General features: G+C 44.0%; 2 protein-coding genes across 11 annotated transcripts in view; one reads left to right on the top strand and one right to left on the bottom strand.

Moving 5' to 3' along the window:
- The first annotated feature begins 247 nt into the window (after positions 1-247).
- Positions 248-10,860, top strand: GZF1 (GDNF inducible zinc finger protein 1). 6 transcript variants are annotated; one of them, XM_064275707.1, is made up of 6 exons: positions 248-284; positions 2,536-3,929; positions 5,338-5,432; positions 7,030-7,197; positions 7,894-8,051; positions 8,621-10,859. In XM_064275707.1, exons 2-6 carry the CDS (start codon positions 2,557-2,559, stop codon positions 8,969-8,971), a joined length of 2,145 nt encoding a protein of 714 aa, XP_064131777.1. In that variant the 5' UTR covers positions 248-284; positions 2,536-2,556; the 3' UTR covers positions 8,972-10,859. The 6 variants fall into 6 exon arrangements, with proteins under 6 accessions (XP_064131777.1, XP_064131778.1, XP_064131775.1 ...); XM_064275708.1 differs by lacking the exon at positions 248-284 and adding an exon at positions 362-429; XM_064275705.1 differs by lacking the exon at positions 248-284 and adding an exon at positions 1,014-1,390 and having other exon boundaries at positions 8,667-8,840.
- A 315-nt stretch (positions 10,861-11,175) lies between these two features.
- NAPB (NSF attachment protein beta) overlaps positions 11,176-18,155 on the bottom strand; it is a 79,489-nt gene continuing 72,509 nt past the window's right edge. For all 5 annotated transcript variants that reach the window (XM_064275709.1, XM_064275710.1, XM_064275711.1 and 2 more), the window contains 2 exons: positions 16,981-17,031; positions 11,176-15,964 (listed from right to left, as the gene is read on the bottom strand). In XM_064275709.1, the coding sequence (XP_064131779.1) occupies positions 15,854-15,964; positions 16,981-17,031 (162 nt within the window). In that variant the 3' untranslated portion in view covers positions 11,176-15,853. The remainder of the gene's footprint in view (positions 15,965-16,980; positions 17,032-18,155) is intronic.

Raw genomic sequence — 18,155 nt, 5'->3', positions numbered from 1 at the left:
GGCTGGCGCAGGCGCAGACGCAGGCCTGGGTCCGGCACGTGACGCAATCCCCGCGGCGGCCCGTCGCGCGGCCCTGACGTCTGACGGGCCACGTAACGGCCCGCAGCGGCCGCCGCAGCCAGACATGCGCGCGTATCCCTGCCCCACCCACGGAGGGGGCGAGGCCGCTAGGGGGCGGGCGGCGGTCGCGGCGACCAATGGGCTGCGCCCTGCGGGGCCCCGCCCCCGGACGCCCCGCCCCGCCCGCCGTCGCTCGGGCCTGGTCCAGGCGGCGCCGGCAGCGGGTGAGTGAGCGGCCCGGCCCAGCCCGGCGGGCGTCGGGGAGCAGCAGCCCGGCCTCCCGGCCTCGGGGAGCGGCGGCCCGGCCGCCGGCTGCGGGGCTCCGCGTGTGCGGGCGGCGGGCCGGGGCGGGACGGAGGTCCGCGGACGGTAGGCAGCTGCGAGCCGCGCGGTGGTGCCTGCGGGCTGCGGGGAGCGCCCGGCCGGAGAGCCGTGTGCGGGCGGCGGGTTCGTCCGCCTGGGAAGCCGGTCTCCACCGCGGGGGTCTGACGGGGGAAGCAGCGAGGAGGAGGCCGAGGAGGGCAGGCCCGTGCTGGGCCGTCGGCGGGGAAGGCAGGCCAGGCCCGGGGCCCGACCGACGCTCATGCCGACGCTCGGCTCCCCAGGCAGCGGCCGGGACGCCCGTTAGTCACGGCGAGAGCGGCCTGTGCCCGGGCCGGAGATCCCCGGTCGCCGTGATCGGTGCACGTTTCCCCGGGGCCGGGGGGTGGGGGGCGCCGGGGCCCGGTGGGTGGGGGGGAGCCGGGGCCAGGTTGGGGGGGAGCCGGGGCCGGGTGGGTGGGGGGCGCCGGGGCCCGGTGGGTGGGGGGCGCCGGGGCCGGGGGTTAGAGCCGGCGCCGGGGGGCGGGGGGCGTCGGGGCCCGGTGGGTGGGGGGCGCCGGGGCTGGGGGGTGGGGGGCTCCGGGGCCCGGTGGTGGGGGCGCCGGGGCCGGGCGGTGGGTGCCGGCCTCAGCGTCGGAGCTCTGCAGCGCTTTCTCCCACGGGTGGGGCCGCAGTGAGCGATAGTCCATTGGCCAGCCCCCTCCCCAGGCCCCGGGTTCTTTCCTTAGGTTTTGTCACAATTTCACAATTTACTGTGTTGCGAGCTTCAAGTGATGTTGTCAGGTGGTGATGTTCAAAGCCCTTATTTTAATTTTCAGAGGAGGCCTTATTTCCCTTGTTTTTCATGTTTTGGGGGACTGATGGTTCTGGGGAGCCAGCTGGAACCCCAGGTACCTCTGGAGAAGGGAGTATGGGTGGGGATTGTTTTTCAGGAAAGATGATACGCCCTAGTCATGTGGCGTTTGAGGTGGCATCTGAGAAAGTCTGGCTGCAGGTGTTTAGAGGGAAGGTGGGTACTTTCGATGGGTGTAAGGTTAGGAACCGAAAGCGAACTTGGAAAACAGATTTAAGAGCAGAATGTGGGGATTGAATCTTGAGCAGAAAGCACATATTCTAGGAATCTGAGGGGAGAGTGGAACCATCAAAGCAGAAAAAATGACCCAAGGTGGTGGGGTACCACAGAAGCCAAAGAGAGAAGATTTTTAAGGGGCAAGAGTAGGAGGAAGTGGGATCTGCATTGCCTACTGCTGGGTAAAGATCAAGGGAATAAAGGTAGCTCTTGGCATTCGGTAAGGCTGAGGGAAGGGTATATTGAGCAGCTTCGGTCTGTGAGTCGGAGAGCCCACCAGGCCCAGGTTCAAGTCCCAGCACAACCATTTACTGTTACCTTGTTAGTGCCTGATCTGTGGAATGGGGATAATAACAGCACCTATGCCTGGTGCATGAGAAGCAGTTAACAACTAGCTTTACATGTTTGCACTCACTGAAGCCTTACAGCAGCCTACAGAGGAGGAAACTGAGGTACAGAGAAGTTACTGGCTCGAGGTAGCACACTTGTAAAAGTTTGGCACTTTCATTATTGCAGTAAAGTAATGGTAATTCAAATTATGAGGCTAGAGGGGCTAGAAATGGCCATTGATTATGGACTACTTTTCCAAGAAGTTTTCCTCATGGAAACTGTTAATTTAGTTGATTGTTTTCAAAGACAGAACTGATTCTCTAAGGTTTGCTCCCAGGCAGTAGCAGCCACATGTTCCAATTACCTGGTTTTCTGACAAAAGAACTAGACATTACTGATGCCGTAATTCTTTTAGAGTTTTGGGGTTTATGCCTGTAAGCAAATTAGAAGATGGTTTGATAAGCAAATTTACTGCTTTAATGTATTTCCTTGAACATCATTTTAATCATTTATGTTTTATCATTGGGAGAAATCTTGGTAATTTACTTTTTCATGAAAATATTATGAAAGTGTGTCCAGGATTTCTCTTCAGAAAACTGTACTAAGAAGTGAAATGTGATACAGATTTTTACATGAGAAAAAGTCAAGTTGGTAAGCAGTCTATATCCTGTGAAGAACTGAAATAATCCTAATTTTCAGTTCTTTTACTTAAGTGGTTGCTTATGCATGAAATGATTTTTGTTTTGTTTTCAAAGCTGATTTTAGGAAGAAGAAAGATGGAAAGTGGTGCAGTCCTGCTGGAATCCAAGTCCTCCCCATTTAACCTTTTGAATGAAATGCACCAGTTACGTCTCCTGGGCCACCTGTGTGATGTGACCGTCAGTGTGGAGTACCAGGGTGTCCGGGAAGAATTCATGGCTCACAAAGCAGTGCTGGCAGCCACCAGCAAGTTTTTTAAGGAAATGTTTCTTAATGAGAAAACGGTGGATGGCACAAGGACTAATGTCTACTTAAATGAAGTACAAGTTGTTGACTTTGCTTCATTTCTTGAGTTTGTCTACACTGCAAAGGTACAGGTGGAAGAAGATCGGGTGCAGCGGATGTTGGAAATGGCCGAAAAGCTAAAATGTTTGGACTTATCAGAAACTTGTTTTCAATTAAAGAAACAGATGCTAGAATCGGTACTTTTGGAATTGCAGAATTTCTCAGAGTCTCAGGAGGCGGAAGTGAGCAGTGGCACCCAAGTCAGTGTTGCTCCTGACTCTAGGGTAAATGTGGCCATGGACAGTCCTCGGTCCAATGGCCTTTTGGATGCTTCAGATTACCCAGTAGAGAAAATCAGCAACGGCATGTTGCCAGATATTCCACCGAAGAAATCCAAGGAGAAACTAGACAAGAAAAAAGATGTAGTTAAGCCTCCCTACCCCAAAATTAGAAGAGCTAGTGGAAGACTAGCTGGAAGAAAAGTATTTGTGGAAATCCCTAAAAAGAAATACACAAGAAAACTCCGAGAGCAGCAGAAAAGTGCTGAGGATGACATGGGGGACTACAAGTGTCCTCAGGATCAAAGCCCAGACGATAGGGAAACGGAGATGGGGCCAGTTACAAAAGATGTGAATCCAAAAACTGAGGATTGTAACATTGGTGTTGACTTGGAGGAAATGATGCAGAAGGCAGGCGAGGAGGAGGATGAGGAAGAGGAGGACGAAGAAGGGGATAAGAAGAAGAGTAACTTTAAGTGTACCACCTGCGAAAAAGCGTTTTTGTATGAGAAGAGCTTCCTGAAGCACATTAGGCACCACCATGGAGTTGCTGCTGAGGTCGTTTACCGCTGTGACACCTGTAGCCAGACCTTTGCCAACCGCTGCAACCTCAAGAGCCATCAGCGCCACGTGCACAGCAGCGAGCGCCACTTCCCGTGTGAGCTATGTGGGAAGAAGTTCAAAAGGAAGAAAGACGTCAAGAGGCATGTCCTCCAAGTCCACGAGGGTGGCGGGGAGCGGCATCAGTGCCAGCAGTGCGGCAAGGGCTTGAGCTCCAAGACAGCCCTGCGGCTTCACGAGCGCACGCACACCGGTGACAAACCCTATGGCTGCACTGAGTGCGAGGCTAAGTTTTCTCAGCCTTCTGCACTTAAGACCCACATGAGGTACGGGCAGGTCTCGCTCGTGTATTGGAGTGTCATGGGAAATATCGGAGACCCTCCAACAGTGTTTTTCAGAATGTGGCTTGTTTGTTCACTGGAATTTCCTCTCTTGAAATGCCTTATGTTGGGAAATTGAGGTTGTACTAGGATTTGGACACTGTGGCTATACCTCTAGATTTCTCACATCTTAATTTGTTCCCTTTGAAAGTTGGAGACTATTTTGAGACACCTTTGAATTCTCTTTCTGGGTAGAGAAGCTATGAGCGATCGCTCTTCAATTTTTTGGAAGTCTTGTACTAAATACTACAGGCCTCCTTCGATCTTGTTTCTGTGTTAATAGCACAGAATCCTGGACACAGGACTGAGATCTCCTGCTCCTACGTAGGGCTTGCTGAGAATGCCAGACCCCAGAGGGATGTCCTGGCCACCAGGGCAGGGCCGGGCCCCACATTCTCCCGAGGAGCCTGTGGTGCTTACCTTCCGGGCTGGCGGAAGGGCCAGTTACCTTTATGTCTTTTTTCCTGGCTCTTCGTTTAGAACTCAGGTTCCGTGACCACCTGGATCCAACAGGCCCATTCAGGACCACAGTGAGGTGACATTTAGGGCATATGCAGTTCTTAGGAAACTTCTCTGGTCTTAGTTCTCAGGTCTTGGAAGGTGTGTCATTGGATAAACTCCAGAATTAGGGCAGACTGTGTTTTCTTTCTGTTAATTTGTTTCTGAACTGTAGGTGGGTGAAGTTCAGTTTTTAACGAAGTTTCCAGCTGTTTTCCATTCTATTCTAAACCTGCCCTCAAACCTGGGTCAGTCTTTGGTGTTTGTCGCCGTCTTCTCTGTATACTATGTGTAAAATACTTGCCTTAGGAAGTGCTCAGTAAATCCTGGCTGAATACTACTTCACAGTAGTTGTGAAATTAAAATCAGCATACACAGTCCTCAGATAGTCTGACCAGGTTTCTTCAGTGTTCTAAGAGCAATTTTCTCTAGATTGGTTATAGTGTTAGGAAATGACAGTAAAAGTTTTGACCATGTGGTACCTTGTCAGCAGTAGTTCCTGAGGTGTTTGTGGTTGATTATTCTGAAAGAGAAAATATCAGACAGTGCTATTCCGTGTTTTAAAAAATATGCAAAGGCATGGTCTCCACCTGAAAATACCTTACAGCACAAACGGTGGGGCAGTCGGGCAGATGTGGGTGGACGTTCAGCATCCTCCGGGGAAATGTGCCCATGTGTTGGCCTTGTGCAGAAATGGGTTTTATTTTGGGCTGGAGATCAGGGGCTGCTTTTCCTCGGGTCCGCCATTCTCACTAGGTCTCTGGGAGTGAACTGTTTTCAGGCTGGAGTGGAAATTGTGTTGCGAAGCGGGGCCTGAAACGCATCCTGAGTTACCATCTGAATGTTGTGCTTTCAGAATTCATACAGGGGAAAAACCCTTTGTCTGTGATGAGTGTGGTGCAAGATTCACTCAGAACCACATGCTGATTTATCATAAAAGGTGTCACACAGGTAAATACTCATGCCCTTGTGATTGAATGTCTTTCTTAGCTGTAGAAGGAAGCTGGGATTTATTTAGAAGTTGGCACCCATTAAAGCAGTACGGGCTCAAGCCATGACGTAGCCTTTCCGTGTATTAAATGAGCATAAATAAAAATATGCCCATTGCGGCCAGTGCTGGTGTGCTTGTGGTCACGGCCTTTCCGCCACAGGGCAGTATGAATCGGCACTTGGCCCTTTTGGGAAGTTACTTTGTGGGTCTTACATATCATGAGGTATGAAACAGTTCCTGCAGTTCTAGCTAGAAATTACATTCCAGGAATCTGTCCTAAAGAAGTTGCCCAAAATATGGGAAAAGCTGTATTCTAACCATCTTCTTGCTATTTTTAATAACAGAGAATTGGAAAGACTCTAATTGTCCAACCGTGAGGAAGTGGTTCAGTAAACTCTGGTAAAGCCACCCCCCAGCTTATGACCCAGCTGTTTGGAGTGAGGTTCTAACAGTAGGAAGAAGCACCTACCTGTGCCAGCGGGCTGAGTTAAAAAATGCAGTTAGAGAGTCAGTCCCAGCTAACTTCAAAATCTGCACAGAAAAGACTAGAAGAAAACAAATTGTTAGGTGATGTATTAAGGTGGTGGGATTCTCTCATTTCTGTTTTCCAAAATTTTTGTGATACGATTTTATGTGAGGGAGAAAAATTAAGTTGGCCTTATTCTGATTCAGCACAGTAACTCTGAGGTTCAGAACCTTGTACACTATGCAGAAGTCCACCAAGCTAACTGCTGTACACCGTGGCCATCGTACCAGTGCAGTTTTTTCTGCTTTGCTTGCGTTCTTTTATTCCTAATCACTGTCATATGAGCCTCAAGTTCAAATGCGGGTGGGACAGAGATGAGGCATTTATCGACATGAATTCCTAGACTGCAAAATGAGCAGAGTTGTTGTCTAATGGAAGTTCGTGGGTGGGGACAAGGCCAGGTCACATGGAAGGAGTAGGTCAGAATTGGTCATTTGATGAGAATATTAATAGATTTAGATTTTATTGAAACCAGTATTTTTATGTTTGTGAGATCAGGGACACATCTAATAATTAGATGAGTCTGATTTGCAGGATTGAAGGATTCAAACTACAAGAAGTGAGATGGTATTAAGATTTTTTCTTGTGCTATAATCCAATCAAGTAGAATCATTACTCTAGAATAGTTACGCATATATATCCAAGCCCAAGAGGGGTTTTTATTCAAAAAAGAGCCGCAGAAGTGCTTCTTTGTTTTGATAACAAACCCAACAATTTCTCCAAAAAGAAGATATAAAACTATTTTCTGGTTTAGAGTGACTAAATTTCCAAAATAGTGAGCTGACTGAATTCTGGTCTAGTGAAATCTTTCTTGGGTTTTTCAAGAATACTTCACACCGACTTCCAGCAAGTAGTAAGCCCTTTAGTGAACAGGCGTTTTATGATAGTTGTAACTAGAACATGCAGTGAGCAAGGTGTCAGCCAGGGCCCTTTGAGGAATGCGTAGAGGTTAAGAGTTGGACCTACTGCTTTTCCCTTGGATTTTCAGTGCCTGTATTGTTTCTAAGTTTTCATTTTGTTTTTTCATGTAGGTGAACGACCTTTTATGTGCGAAACATGTGGCAAGAGTTTTGCTTCTAAGGAGTATTTGAAACATCACAATAGAATCCACACTGGATCCAAACCCTTTAAATGTGAAGTTTGTTTCAGGACTTTTGCCCAGCGGAATTCACTTTACCAGCATATTAAAGTCCATACAGGTACGGCTGGAATGTCACCAGAGAAGGAAGCTCAGTTTGGCATAAAAACATCCCAAAGGTTTTGGTTACTAGAAAGTTATTTGGAATTAAGCTTTAGGAGAGCACTTTGGCCAATCGGTGTGTTATGGCAGCATTTTTTTACTTTGGAGGTTCGTTTCTGGCTCTGAAGAATGGGGAAGTAGAACCACTTATGAGTGCAGATGGGAGACAGCCAAGTCCCGTGGCTACCTGGAGTTTCCACTGAGGGCAGACAGCGCAGGTGGTGTGAATGTGGATATGTAAACACATGGACAGTTCTCAGGTTAGAATTAGGGATATTGATCCGTGTGTACTGTTACATCCACATGTACTTGTACACACACAAGTGCAAATTCAGTTATCAGGGGACCTGAATTTAAAAAAAGTTACTCCATTACTCTAGATAATGGGTGATAATTTCTGTAGATACAATACCAGTTGGAAGTATATGCATTTTGGCCCTTGTTTGGTATACGCTGTAATGTCTTGGTATAGGTATCACAGATTTGAACCTCTGTTGTTTGACCCGACCCTTATGTTGTTCTCAACATAGCCTGCCTTAGAATGGAACTCTGAAGCTTTGCCAGTGGTTTTCGAAGAGCATTATTCCAGAGTGCATTCAGAATTGAATACAGTAGGCTAAAGAGACCAACTCGTTATCTTCTCTTCCTGTCTTAGGAGAACGTCCGTACTGTTGTGATCAGTGTGGTAAGCAGTTTACCCAGCTCAACGCCCTCCAGCGCCACCATCGAATTCACACAGGGGAGAAGCCATTCATGTGTAACGCATGTGGACGGACATTTACTGACAAGTCCACGCTTCGGCGGCATACCTCAGTAAGCAATAAAACCAAAAAACCAAACCCGTTGCCGTCGATTGATTCTGACTCATAGCAAGCCTATAGGACAGAGTAGAACTGCCCCATGGGGTTTCCAAGGAGCACCTGGTGGATTTGAACTGCCGACCTTTTGGTTAGCAGCCGTAGCTCTTAACCACTACGCCACCAGGGTTTCCTATAGTATGGCTTATTTAAAAATGAAAAACTGTTAGTCCTTAGATACACAGAACCATAGATAGTCAAGTGCCTGTCATCACTCTGGAATGTGGTTAGGGAAGTCAGGAAGTATTTCTCCTCAGCGCGTTCACAGGGCGAATGAGGTGAAGAACCAAGCCTCAAGGCCCAGGGAAAGCACAGCCAAGTGCTTCCTCACCATGATGGCGTAGAAAGACATTCAACAGCTAGTGAAAGAAGGGGATTCTGCTGCAGTGGGGACCACATTTAAGTTGAACAGACTATCGTTCCGTTTAAATGCATTTGTTAAAAAAAGTACTTGCTAGTAAGTATCTGTGAATTGGGAGATGTACTTGACACACTCTGTGACTTATGTCTGTGTTTGATTTGTAGATACACGATAAGAATACCCCATGGAAGTCTTTCCTTGTTATTGTAGATGGCTCACCCAAGAATGATGAAGGGCACAAGACTGAACAGCCTGACGAAGAATATACATCATCTAAACTTTCAGATAAACTGCTGTCTTTTGCAGAAAATGGCCATTTTCACAACCTGGCCCAGGTCCAAAGCAGCATACCTGCTGTGCACGAGAACGGGTCAGCAGACATAGCCTGCAAGCCGGATGGTTCCGTGGTATCCCAGGACTCTCTGCTTGCCACTGCCATAAGTGATCTTAGCGAACTGACTCCACAGACGGGCGCGATGCCCCCACAGCTTCACTCTCTGACCAGTATGGAGTAAGAGCATGAAGTTACATGCCAGGCAGGTCTCAGCCTGCGGACCTTTGTGACAGCTATACTTGAGATGGTGCCAGGGGCTAAGAAAAAGAACTGTCCATGGGCAGAGATGATGTGTGCGAGAATGACTTCCACAGACTCTCCGTTAACTTGCTTGTCTTTGTCAAAGCATTTTTAAAGCTTTCCCTTAAAAATCCTGATCTGCATGATCTCAGCTATACTTTATCAACAACAAGGCAATTAACATAACCTCACCTGATTCTGGAAACCCTGGTGGTGTAGTGGTTAAGTGCTACGACTGCTAACCAAAGGGTCAGCAGTTCAAATCCACCAGGTGCTCCTTGGAAACTCTATGGGGCAGTTCTACTCTGTCCTGATTCTGGGGTAGGTTGTATAAATTAATCATTCTGATGCTTGATTATCTTAATGTAGTTTGGACAATTGCTTGACTGAATTGTACACAGTATTCCCATCAGCTCAGGAAATTGCTGTTAGCAGTCTCCCAGGTCTCTCACCCTGGCTTATCCTTCTGTGTAAGCTCCTTTCTCTGGTACTTTTAAGGTCTTTTTCTACCAAGTCTGAGTCCAAGCTGAAATCACACTGGGGCCATGTATCTTCAGGTGTTTCTTCCCTGTTGAATTGAGGCAAATCAGATCTGCTCTGGGAGCCCTTGTTTGGGACTGGAAAAATGGATTACTGCATTCATTTTCCTCCTATTTGTAGGCACTGGAAAAGGAATGACACGTTGAACACGTGCAAAACAGCTCAGCCTAACTTCTACTCACTTATGACGTATGGCGCTAGGAAATGTGTCGTAAAGTCATCCTCTGGAATGAATGAGATGTGGCTGGTTTCATTCCTAAAAATCTAATAACATAAAAGCTATCCTACCAAAGATTCTGGCAGCAAAACACTATAGTTTTTGCAGGGTTGTGAAAATTAATCAAGAGGCTAATTAGGAACACTTGAATACTGTGTAGTTACTTCATTTACAAATAGCAAAATGAGGTGACTGTGGAAAATCTTAGGACACCAAGTATTCGTATTTTTGACAGGTTTTTCTGACTTAATTTCTATAACTTCCAGAGGCCCAGGCTTTCTCATTTCCACAAATTACTTCTACGGAAGTAATTTCTACATGCTTGTTTCTGAGGGAGCATGCGAGAATTCAGCAGAAGGGACCAAAAGCCTTGGCACATCGATCTTCCATCATACCTTAAGAGTGACTGTGAAGAACCAATAGCTCTTGCTTAAATGTTCGTTTGGCTGTCTCCTGCTGAATATATTGCTCAAAATGAATTCACAATGAGAAGATAACCCTACTGTATTTGCTAAAGCTGATTACTGGTTCTGGTGACTCTGGGATCTCGCCACGTGCTTGTGTGCCTGTACATGCTTTATTCACATACAATCCTGGACATTAAAAAGAACCTTAAAGGAGCAGAGTTCTTCTGCTCACTAACGACTTTTCCCCTACATTTTAATTTATTAAACTTGCTGTGAAAAGAGTTTCATTTTCTAAAAGAAAGGTACTTTATCCTTAAGTTTCAGGATGGAGACGTATCTGCGCTATGCCAGAAGCTAATGAGGGAAGACTTTTTTCCTGAGTGTGTATTTTGTTTTAACTTGTCACAAAGTAAATATTAAAGTCAGTGTAAGCTGTTTCAGCCACTGACAACATTTTTTACACTTGCTCTTGAAGATAACACTTCAAATTCAGTTTTGTTATTGTACAGAACAAAGTGTATTAACAAAACATATTAACTGTAACACAATCATTTTATTCTTAGTAAGAGGAGAGCCTGCCCAGATGATGTACTGTTTGATGGGATAAAGTCATCTTGATGACAAGGAATTTAAATAATAGATTATTTTGTTAGCTACTGGAAGAAGTTTTGTCTTGAATTCGTTTCTTTAGTTATACAAAAAACTGTCTTAATAAATATTTGCTTTATACAAATTGTTTTGCAGTTCTGATTTTATATGCATTAGAATTTACTGTTTAGAAATTCTTAACTGAGACAAGTATAATCTGTTTATATAAATAATGAAATTTAAAAATCAGGGTCTTTAAGTCTTTAGTATACTCCTTACTCTGTCTTAAAATGTGTCCCTCTTAACTACCTGGATACCACATTTATTCTTTAGAAGTGAAAGACCTAGATATGAGTAAAGTTGACATCGACTTATGTAGAAATAACCTGTACAGCTTGACACTGCCTGGTATGTAAGTGGTCTGATACTCTTCTGCTACAGTGTCTTCAATGTAATATTAAAGCATGTATCAAACATTTCTAATTATATGCATTTCTCTGTCCCTTTCCCAGGAGGGTAAGGCTGTCCCTGAGAATAGGGATACCCACAAACGATGTAGAAGACTTAGAGAGAGGAATCTGTGGGGGCATCTGCCCCTGGTTCTCTTTTTCCAAGGACAGCCACACTGAGGGAGAGTGAAGACTGTCGGTCCCAGATTCCTGACGAGGAAGGTGTCCTGTGTGCTAACACACCACTCTTCCCTGGGGATCAAGAAAGGCGACTGAGGAGCCGACTAGGCGGCTTCCAAGCACTGTGTGAAATCTTCTTAGCCCAGACTCCAAAGGGTTCAGCAAATTTTAGTTTAACCAAAATATTTATTGTGCAGAGTTTGGAAAAAAAGACCATGTGGTGGGGGAAGACCTTTGTTAAAAGGTGATTTTAACAGAAATGTGATTGTGCTGTAGGTAATTATCCAAACAAGTTTGAGTATGTTATTTAATTTTAACTTACCACATTTTATACCTTGTCACAAATAGGGAGTCCAACTTTTTTTGGAAACCAAATGGCTTAACTAAGTTGATGTTATTCATGTCACTTGGAAATATTTCAGTTGGCCAGAAGCACTCGTGCAAAAGGCTGTTTGTTCAGGTGTCACTGGAAAAGGGCAGATGTGAACTTAGAACTGCCGTGTGGGCTCCTATGAGGCAGAGGAGGCTACAAGCATGAATTGGGGCCATCTAGCCGTGTTATCCCAGCCGAGCCTCAGAAGCCACCCACTTACCTTTGCCAGCCTATAAAGGGACTTAACAAGGCCATGTTTTAAGTAAGCATGGTGGCTTCTATCTGTTATGAAAAACTGATTCTGAGAAATTTAAATGATAAGCTAATTTTGAATGATCAGTAAAGTCTCAGAGGATTCCTTGGTTAGGATGGCCTCTTCTACCATTTATCTTCTAAAATTTGCTTTGATAATCCTTCAGTTGTCATCACCCCACCAAAAAAAACCAAAACCAAACCCACTGCCGTCGAGTCGATTCCAACTCATAGCAACCCTACAGGACGGCAGAACTGCCCCATAGAGTTTCCAAGGAGCGCCTGGTGGATTCGAACCGCCGGCCTTTTGGTTAGCAGTCGTAGCACTTAACCACTATGCCACTAAGGTTTCCACAGGACCCTAAATCAACAGCCTGAATATTGCTCTGTAAAAGGACAAGCCAGCCTGCACCATCCCTCCACAGCATCTTCTTCCTCCCCTAGAATTTCAGGCTCCAGTGGCTAGTGGGCTTGACCTTTCTCTAGGGCATCTGGAATCCTGTGCTCACAGATGGAAAAATACTGCCAGAACAGTGAAGTGGCACGTTGTTAGGGGAAGATGGTGTTAGGCTTGAGAGTTCTTCCCCTAACCACCACCTCACAGAACCAGGATCCACTCCCTCTTCAACTTTGCAAGTGGTTTCAGAGCCTAAAGGATTCAAGGAAGATTCCTTACTGGGAGCAGTAGAGTGGGATGAGAATGTGAGGTTTGTACGGCGATTATGTAAACTTAGTAGAAAACATCAACAGACTAATCTGTTTTCTCATAAACCCTCAATACCTGCAGAACAGTTACTGCACCCTGAATTTCTATCAAGCAATTGAGGCTTTAATATAGTCAAACTAATATTCAAATGGCTATTCACAGAACCTTGGAAATATTAATGCCCGCTGCCTTAAACTTAATTGGAACAAGCTCAAGGAAAGAGAGCCATTCTTGATTTGTGTAAATTTGGCTAGGAAAGACTAGTCAAAATGTTACTCATAATTTCCACTTTATTTACTTTATTCACATAAAACACAACATATTCTTTTCGCTAAGGTAGACTTATTATTACATGGTTAGTCTTCATAATACAATCCTCTGTCCGAGGGCACGAGGGAGGGGCCACCAGCAGTGACTGATTCAGTGTTTCGCAAGGCAGGAAACCTGCTACTAGTCACAGTTCACACCACTGGCAGGTAGGTTACAGGTGACATGCTGTGCTGCCAAGTCCTCAACAAAAGTCAGGAAAGTTTATATTTGGACAGTTTAAATGCACAATACCAGAGGAAACAGTAACTGTACAAGGGCTAGCACATATACTTTGGTTATAGTGACTCCACCACACATGGTCACAACTGTGCAAAAATACTGTTTTCATATCATTAAATAAGGAACACAAAGGATACGAGCCACAAAAGCAAAGCTCTCCTGTAAGAAATTTTAACTATGAACTAACCCCAGGTGTACTAAAATACAACAACTGTAACATAACTAATCATTGCTTTGTTCATAAATAACACTCTATATATCTTGAAAACCTAACTTGTAGGCATTCTGGAAAAAACATGGTACTATTCTATGTCAACAGAACAGCTGAAAGAAGTAAGTTTATACACGGTTACCTGGCTTTTTTTCTATCTTCTTCCAGAAGGTCTGTTCTAGCCGTTGCAATTATTTTTATGTTTTCATGTAAAATATTAAAAATAATTCTTAACCCAGGCACTGATCCCAGCGCTTATTTCAATACAAACGGTGACTGACTAACAAAATTTTACAAATGCTATTTTTAAAAGCCATACCTCTTCTTTAGACGGGGGTCTGCTAGGGGATCACGATGATAGGTAAACTGAATGGCCTTAAAAAAGATCATTTGGTTTTCACTTTAGTCTTCAGACCAGAAGATTCTTTTAACAAGTGGAAACAAACTCTGCAAGCTCAACGAAACAAGCACAGTGGCTGGCTAGTGTTTAAATGTTCTCCAAATGGAACAGACTTAAAACGAGAGGAAATAACCTACAAACCACTCCCAAATTTCCAATCCCCAAAGTTGGCTGGTTGTAAGTACATCAGGCATAGCAACAAGAACTCACTTTTTCCTGTTTTTTTTCTTAAGGCAGTCCAATAGGAAATGAAGTAGCAATTGGGCTCTGTTCCAAATTTTACCTTAAGTGGTGACCAGCTTTCACTTTATTTAAGAAGGAATGCCAGTGATTACCTCAGGCTCAAGACCAGTGTCCACGCCCTCCATCCACCTGACATTATGACATCACCGAGCTTTCTGCTCCACCAGACTGGGCACCACCATGAAAATACCTGAGGCTCACCATGGCATCACCTGATGCAGAAGCACCGCAATCTCGCCTCAGCTGGCTCTTTTCAACTCCCTTCTCTTTCACCCTAGACTGACCAAGTCACCACCCCCCAAACCTTTCCTGGCTCTGCTCTTGGTCTGGGCACACTCACGTCACCTCTGCACAACATGATCCTACCCGCGCCAGTCAAGGGGCATCCCCAAACGAAAACACCATTCAAATACTGGTTGTTACGGGACATAACGTGGGAAATTTCATTACCTGTCACGAATGACAGCACCACAATTCAGACAGAATCATGGGTTGTGTATGGTAACAAATGCATGATCAAGCACATCATTTGAACATAAAAATATGCACAGGAGATTCAGGAAACAAGACTACATCTAAACTATAGTATCAGCCAGCACACAACATGAATGGGTAGGATCAAATTCATCATTCAAGAGAGCATATATTATTTAAATCAAAACAAACAGGTCAGAGTTAAAATACACGAGATAAAATAATTCCATCATCTAGGAGAAAAACCATGCCCAACTGGGCATATAGCAAATGAAGTAACCAAATTCAGCCACCTAACAACCATCAGGTTAAACAAATGGATATAGTTATTTACACACATCCTCAAACTTCAGCACAGGTAATCTACTAGCCTTGACCAAATTTAAATGACTGTGGCACAGAAGACACTATACATCAATGTGGGAAAGTGTATGAAGATGAAAACCAGGAAAAAGTATGTGTCAATTAAAACATCTTTATGTGAATATAAAGAAAGGGATTTCTACCCAACTAAACGGAAGAAAGTATATAAAGGAACAGGAGAATTAGTCTTTCATTGATTTTCTTTCTCTCTCTCTCTCTGTAAGTACAAGTCAGTTAGCTCCACCTCGACAACGTCCACGCACACAAGCCAGCACTGCCAGGAGGCCCTGTCCTCACAGTGGGAGTGATGCCAACAGACCTAGGCTGTTCTGGATTTCTGCCATGCACATGTGAACATACAAAACAATATAAAAAGCATTGGAACGTGTCACCAGCACCACCAAAATAGTCACAGGATACAAAAAACACGAACGATTTCTAAAGAAGAAAGTTATAAACTCATTCTTAGCAACTGTCCTAACTAAACATATACATTTGGAGAATACACCCATATGCAAATGTATAGAGAATACAAAACATATATGAAAACATTTAGGTTGGGTACTCAGGTCCAAGAAAAAGAACATAAAAACGTGGCAAAATTAAAGACAGGCTCTGCAAATATCAAAATAATAGGAATAAGATTTACGAAGTACTTTTCATAAAACTCGGGGGCTCTGACAAGCATGAATCGCGCATCACACCTATAATCACCATCACACAGACACGGTGAATTTAAATAATACACAAGATCGTTTGGCTCGTATGCAACAAAATTAAGCCATGAAATGGGCATCCCATAAAGAACACTTTGCCCTAAGACAACAATAAAGAGGAGTAGCTGCATGCCACAAAGACACCGACCGACACTTCACTTCAGGTCTCCATCTCCTTCTCCATCCCCTTGGATGGATTTTTTGATACGAAGCAACATGGTAGTAAGCCACTGATCCAAGCGAGATATTGAGTCAAATTCCTTTACCTAGTTTAAAGGAAGACGAATAGGAATTAGTCCATGGAAATACAATCCGAACACAAAACAACAGTACTCGCGAGTTCTTTTAACATTTTCTTTAGAAATTGTTCATTCCAGTTTATAACTTCTTCACTAAAACTATTTTTATTATCCTGTGATTATTGTGATGGTGTCAAGGACAAGTTCCAGTGCTTTGTGCAAGGAGAAAATTCCTAACTGCCATTATTACCGGAAGAAGAGTGTGTTTAAAATGACATAAAATTAGACTCTGTAATAAGAATTAGAAGGGAACATGGAAAATTAATATTGCTCTAATATTCATCTCACATAAAAAAACTTACTTGCCAAATTAGGATATGTGGAAACAGAATTCTTCTAATATATTTCAATGCATTACCAAGGAATAAAATTTCAGTAGGATGAAAATAATCTGGTGGCGAAAGTTAAATAGGAAAACATGCCTTTGTTTATACTGTCACTTTAAAGCCACGATTAATACACTAACGGAGGAAACCACGAAAACTGGCTTAGTTCTAAACACAGGATGCAAAAACTGGGAAAACAGAAAAATGACGAGTATAAAGAAAAAACTTCCCGTTTATTTTATTCCAAGAATACAGCAAACTCTCACTGCTTAGTTTTTATATTTTGAATAGTATTTTAACTACTTTTACTTTACACTTATTTATGGATCAGATAATTTTCAAAAGAAAACATTAAAACAGTCAATTACAACTATATGAGATATTTGCTCTTGAACTAGCCTCACAGCTAAATTACGGTTTTGAGCTTAAGTCAAGAAATAATGCCTAATACAACCGGGGTTCTAACATAGTCTAATAGACAATGGAACTGCCCAGTTTTAAAGGTTTGTAGGATCTATAAAAAAATGATGTTTGGAAAATACAACTTAGGTATGCTAGAAAAATATTCAGGTAAACATTCAGAATTTAAAAAAGGAAAAGAAATTTCCATAACTTAAACTATCAAAAAATATACTATATCCCCAAAGCATAACTTACTGCTTCAGTGTAAGCTTCACTGTTCTGTTCTTCATGAGCTTCTAGAAGTTTCTGAAAAATTAAAATAGGGAAAAAAATCAGTTCAGTAGGCTGGAAAGTCCCATCTCTGAACGTAGAAACAGCTTCAGTGTCAAGTTAACTGATGTTGCCAAACACCTCACAAAACTGGGGAAAAATTCAAACACAAGTTAAGAATTACCCCTAAGACATCAGTCAATTGGCATAATAAAATCTATTAAGAAAACACTCTGCATCCCACTTTGGAGAGTGGCGTCTGGGGTCTTAAATGCTAGCAAGCGGCCATCTAAGATGCATCAATTGGTCTCAACCCAACTGGACCAAAGGAAAATGAAGAACACCAAGGACACAAGGTAATTATGAGCCCAACAGACAGAAAGGGCCACATAAACCAAAGACTCCATCAGCCTGAGACCAGAAGAACTAGATGGTGCCTGGCTACAACCGATAACTGCCCTGAGGGGGAACACAACAGAGAACCCCTGAGGGAGCAGGAGAGCAGTGGGATGCAGATCCCAAATTCTCGTAAGAAGACCAGACTTAATGGTCTGACTGAGACTAGAAGGACCCCAGAGGTCATGACCCCCAGCCCTTCTGTTAGCCCAAGACAGGAACCATTCCCAAAGCCAACTCTTGAGACAGGGATTGGACTGGACAATGGGATACAAAATGATACTGGTGAAGAATGAGCTTCTTGGATCAAATAGACACATGAGACTATGTTGGCATCTCCTGTCTGGAGGGGAGATGAGAGGGCAGAGGAGGTCAGAAGCTGGCTGAATGGGCACGAAAAGAGAGAGTAGAGGGAAGCAGTGTGCTGTCTCAATACAGGAAGAGCAATTAGGAGTATATAGCAAGGTGTATATAAATTTGTGTACGAGAAACTGACTTGATTTGTAAACTTTCACTTAAAGCACAATAAAAAACAAAACGAAACAAAACAAAGAATTACCCCCAAGTCAGCAGCTTTTGTATTACCATTTCCAAAATGCCTGTTTCAGAACACAATCTTATGTCCCTGAGTCTAGTGGCATTTGAAGACTCAAAAGGCAAAAACAAAAAATACCACATCCCGTCAATTAGCAGACTTCATACAATTAAAATTTCACTTAATTCCCAACCTGCCTCGGTGTTATCACCTGGCAGCAAAGGTGTTT

The sequence above is a fragment of the Loxodonta africana genome, chromosome 24 (assembly GCF_030014295.1).
Source record: "Loxodonta africana isolate mLoxAfr1 chromosome 24, mLoxAfr1.hap2, whole genome shotgun sequence".
Lineage (NCBI taxonomy): Eukaryota > Metazoa > Chordata > Mammalia > Proboscidea > Elephantidae > Loxodonta > Loxodonta africana.
Note: the sequence above shows the minus strand (reverse complement) of the source record. Positions and strands in the feature narration are given on the sequence as shown.

What these genes read in the sequence shown, in the direction of transcription:
- GZF1 (XM_064275704.1), top strand. Translation starts at nt 1,226, where the DNA reads ATGTTTTGGGGGACTGATGGTTCTGGGGAGCCAGCTGGAACCCCAGGT. An exon ending in TGCAGGTGTTTAGAGGGAAG is followed by an intron (nt 1,391 to 2,535) that starts GTGGGTACTTTC and finishes TTGTTTTCAAAG; the next exon opens with CTGATTTTAGGAAGAAGAAA. An exon ending in CGCTTCGGCGGCATACCTCA is followed by an intron (nt 8,052 to 8,620) that starts GTAAGCAATAAA and finishes TTTGATTTGTAG; the next exon opens with ATACACGATAAGAATACCCC.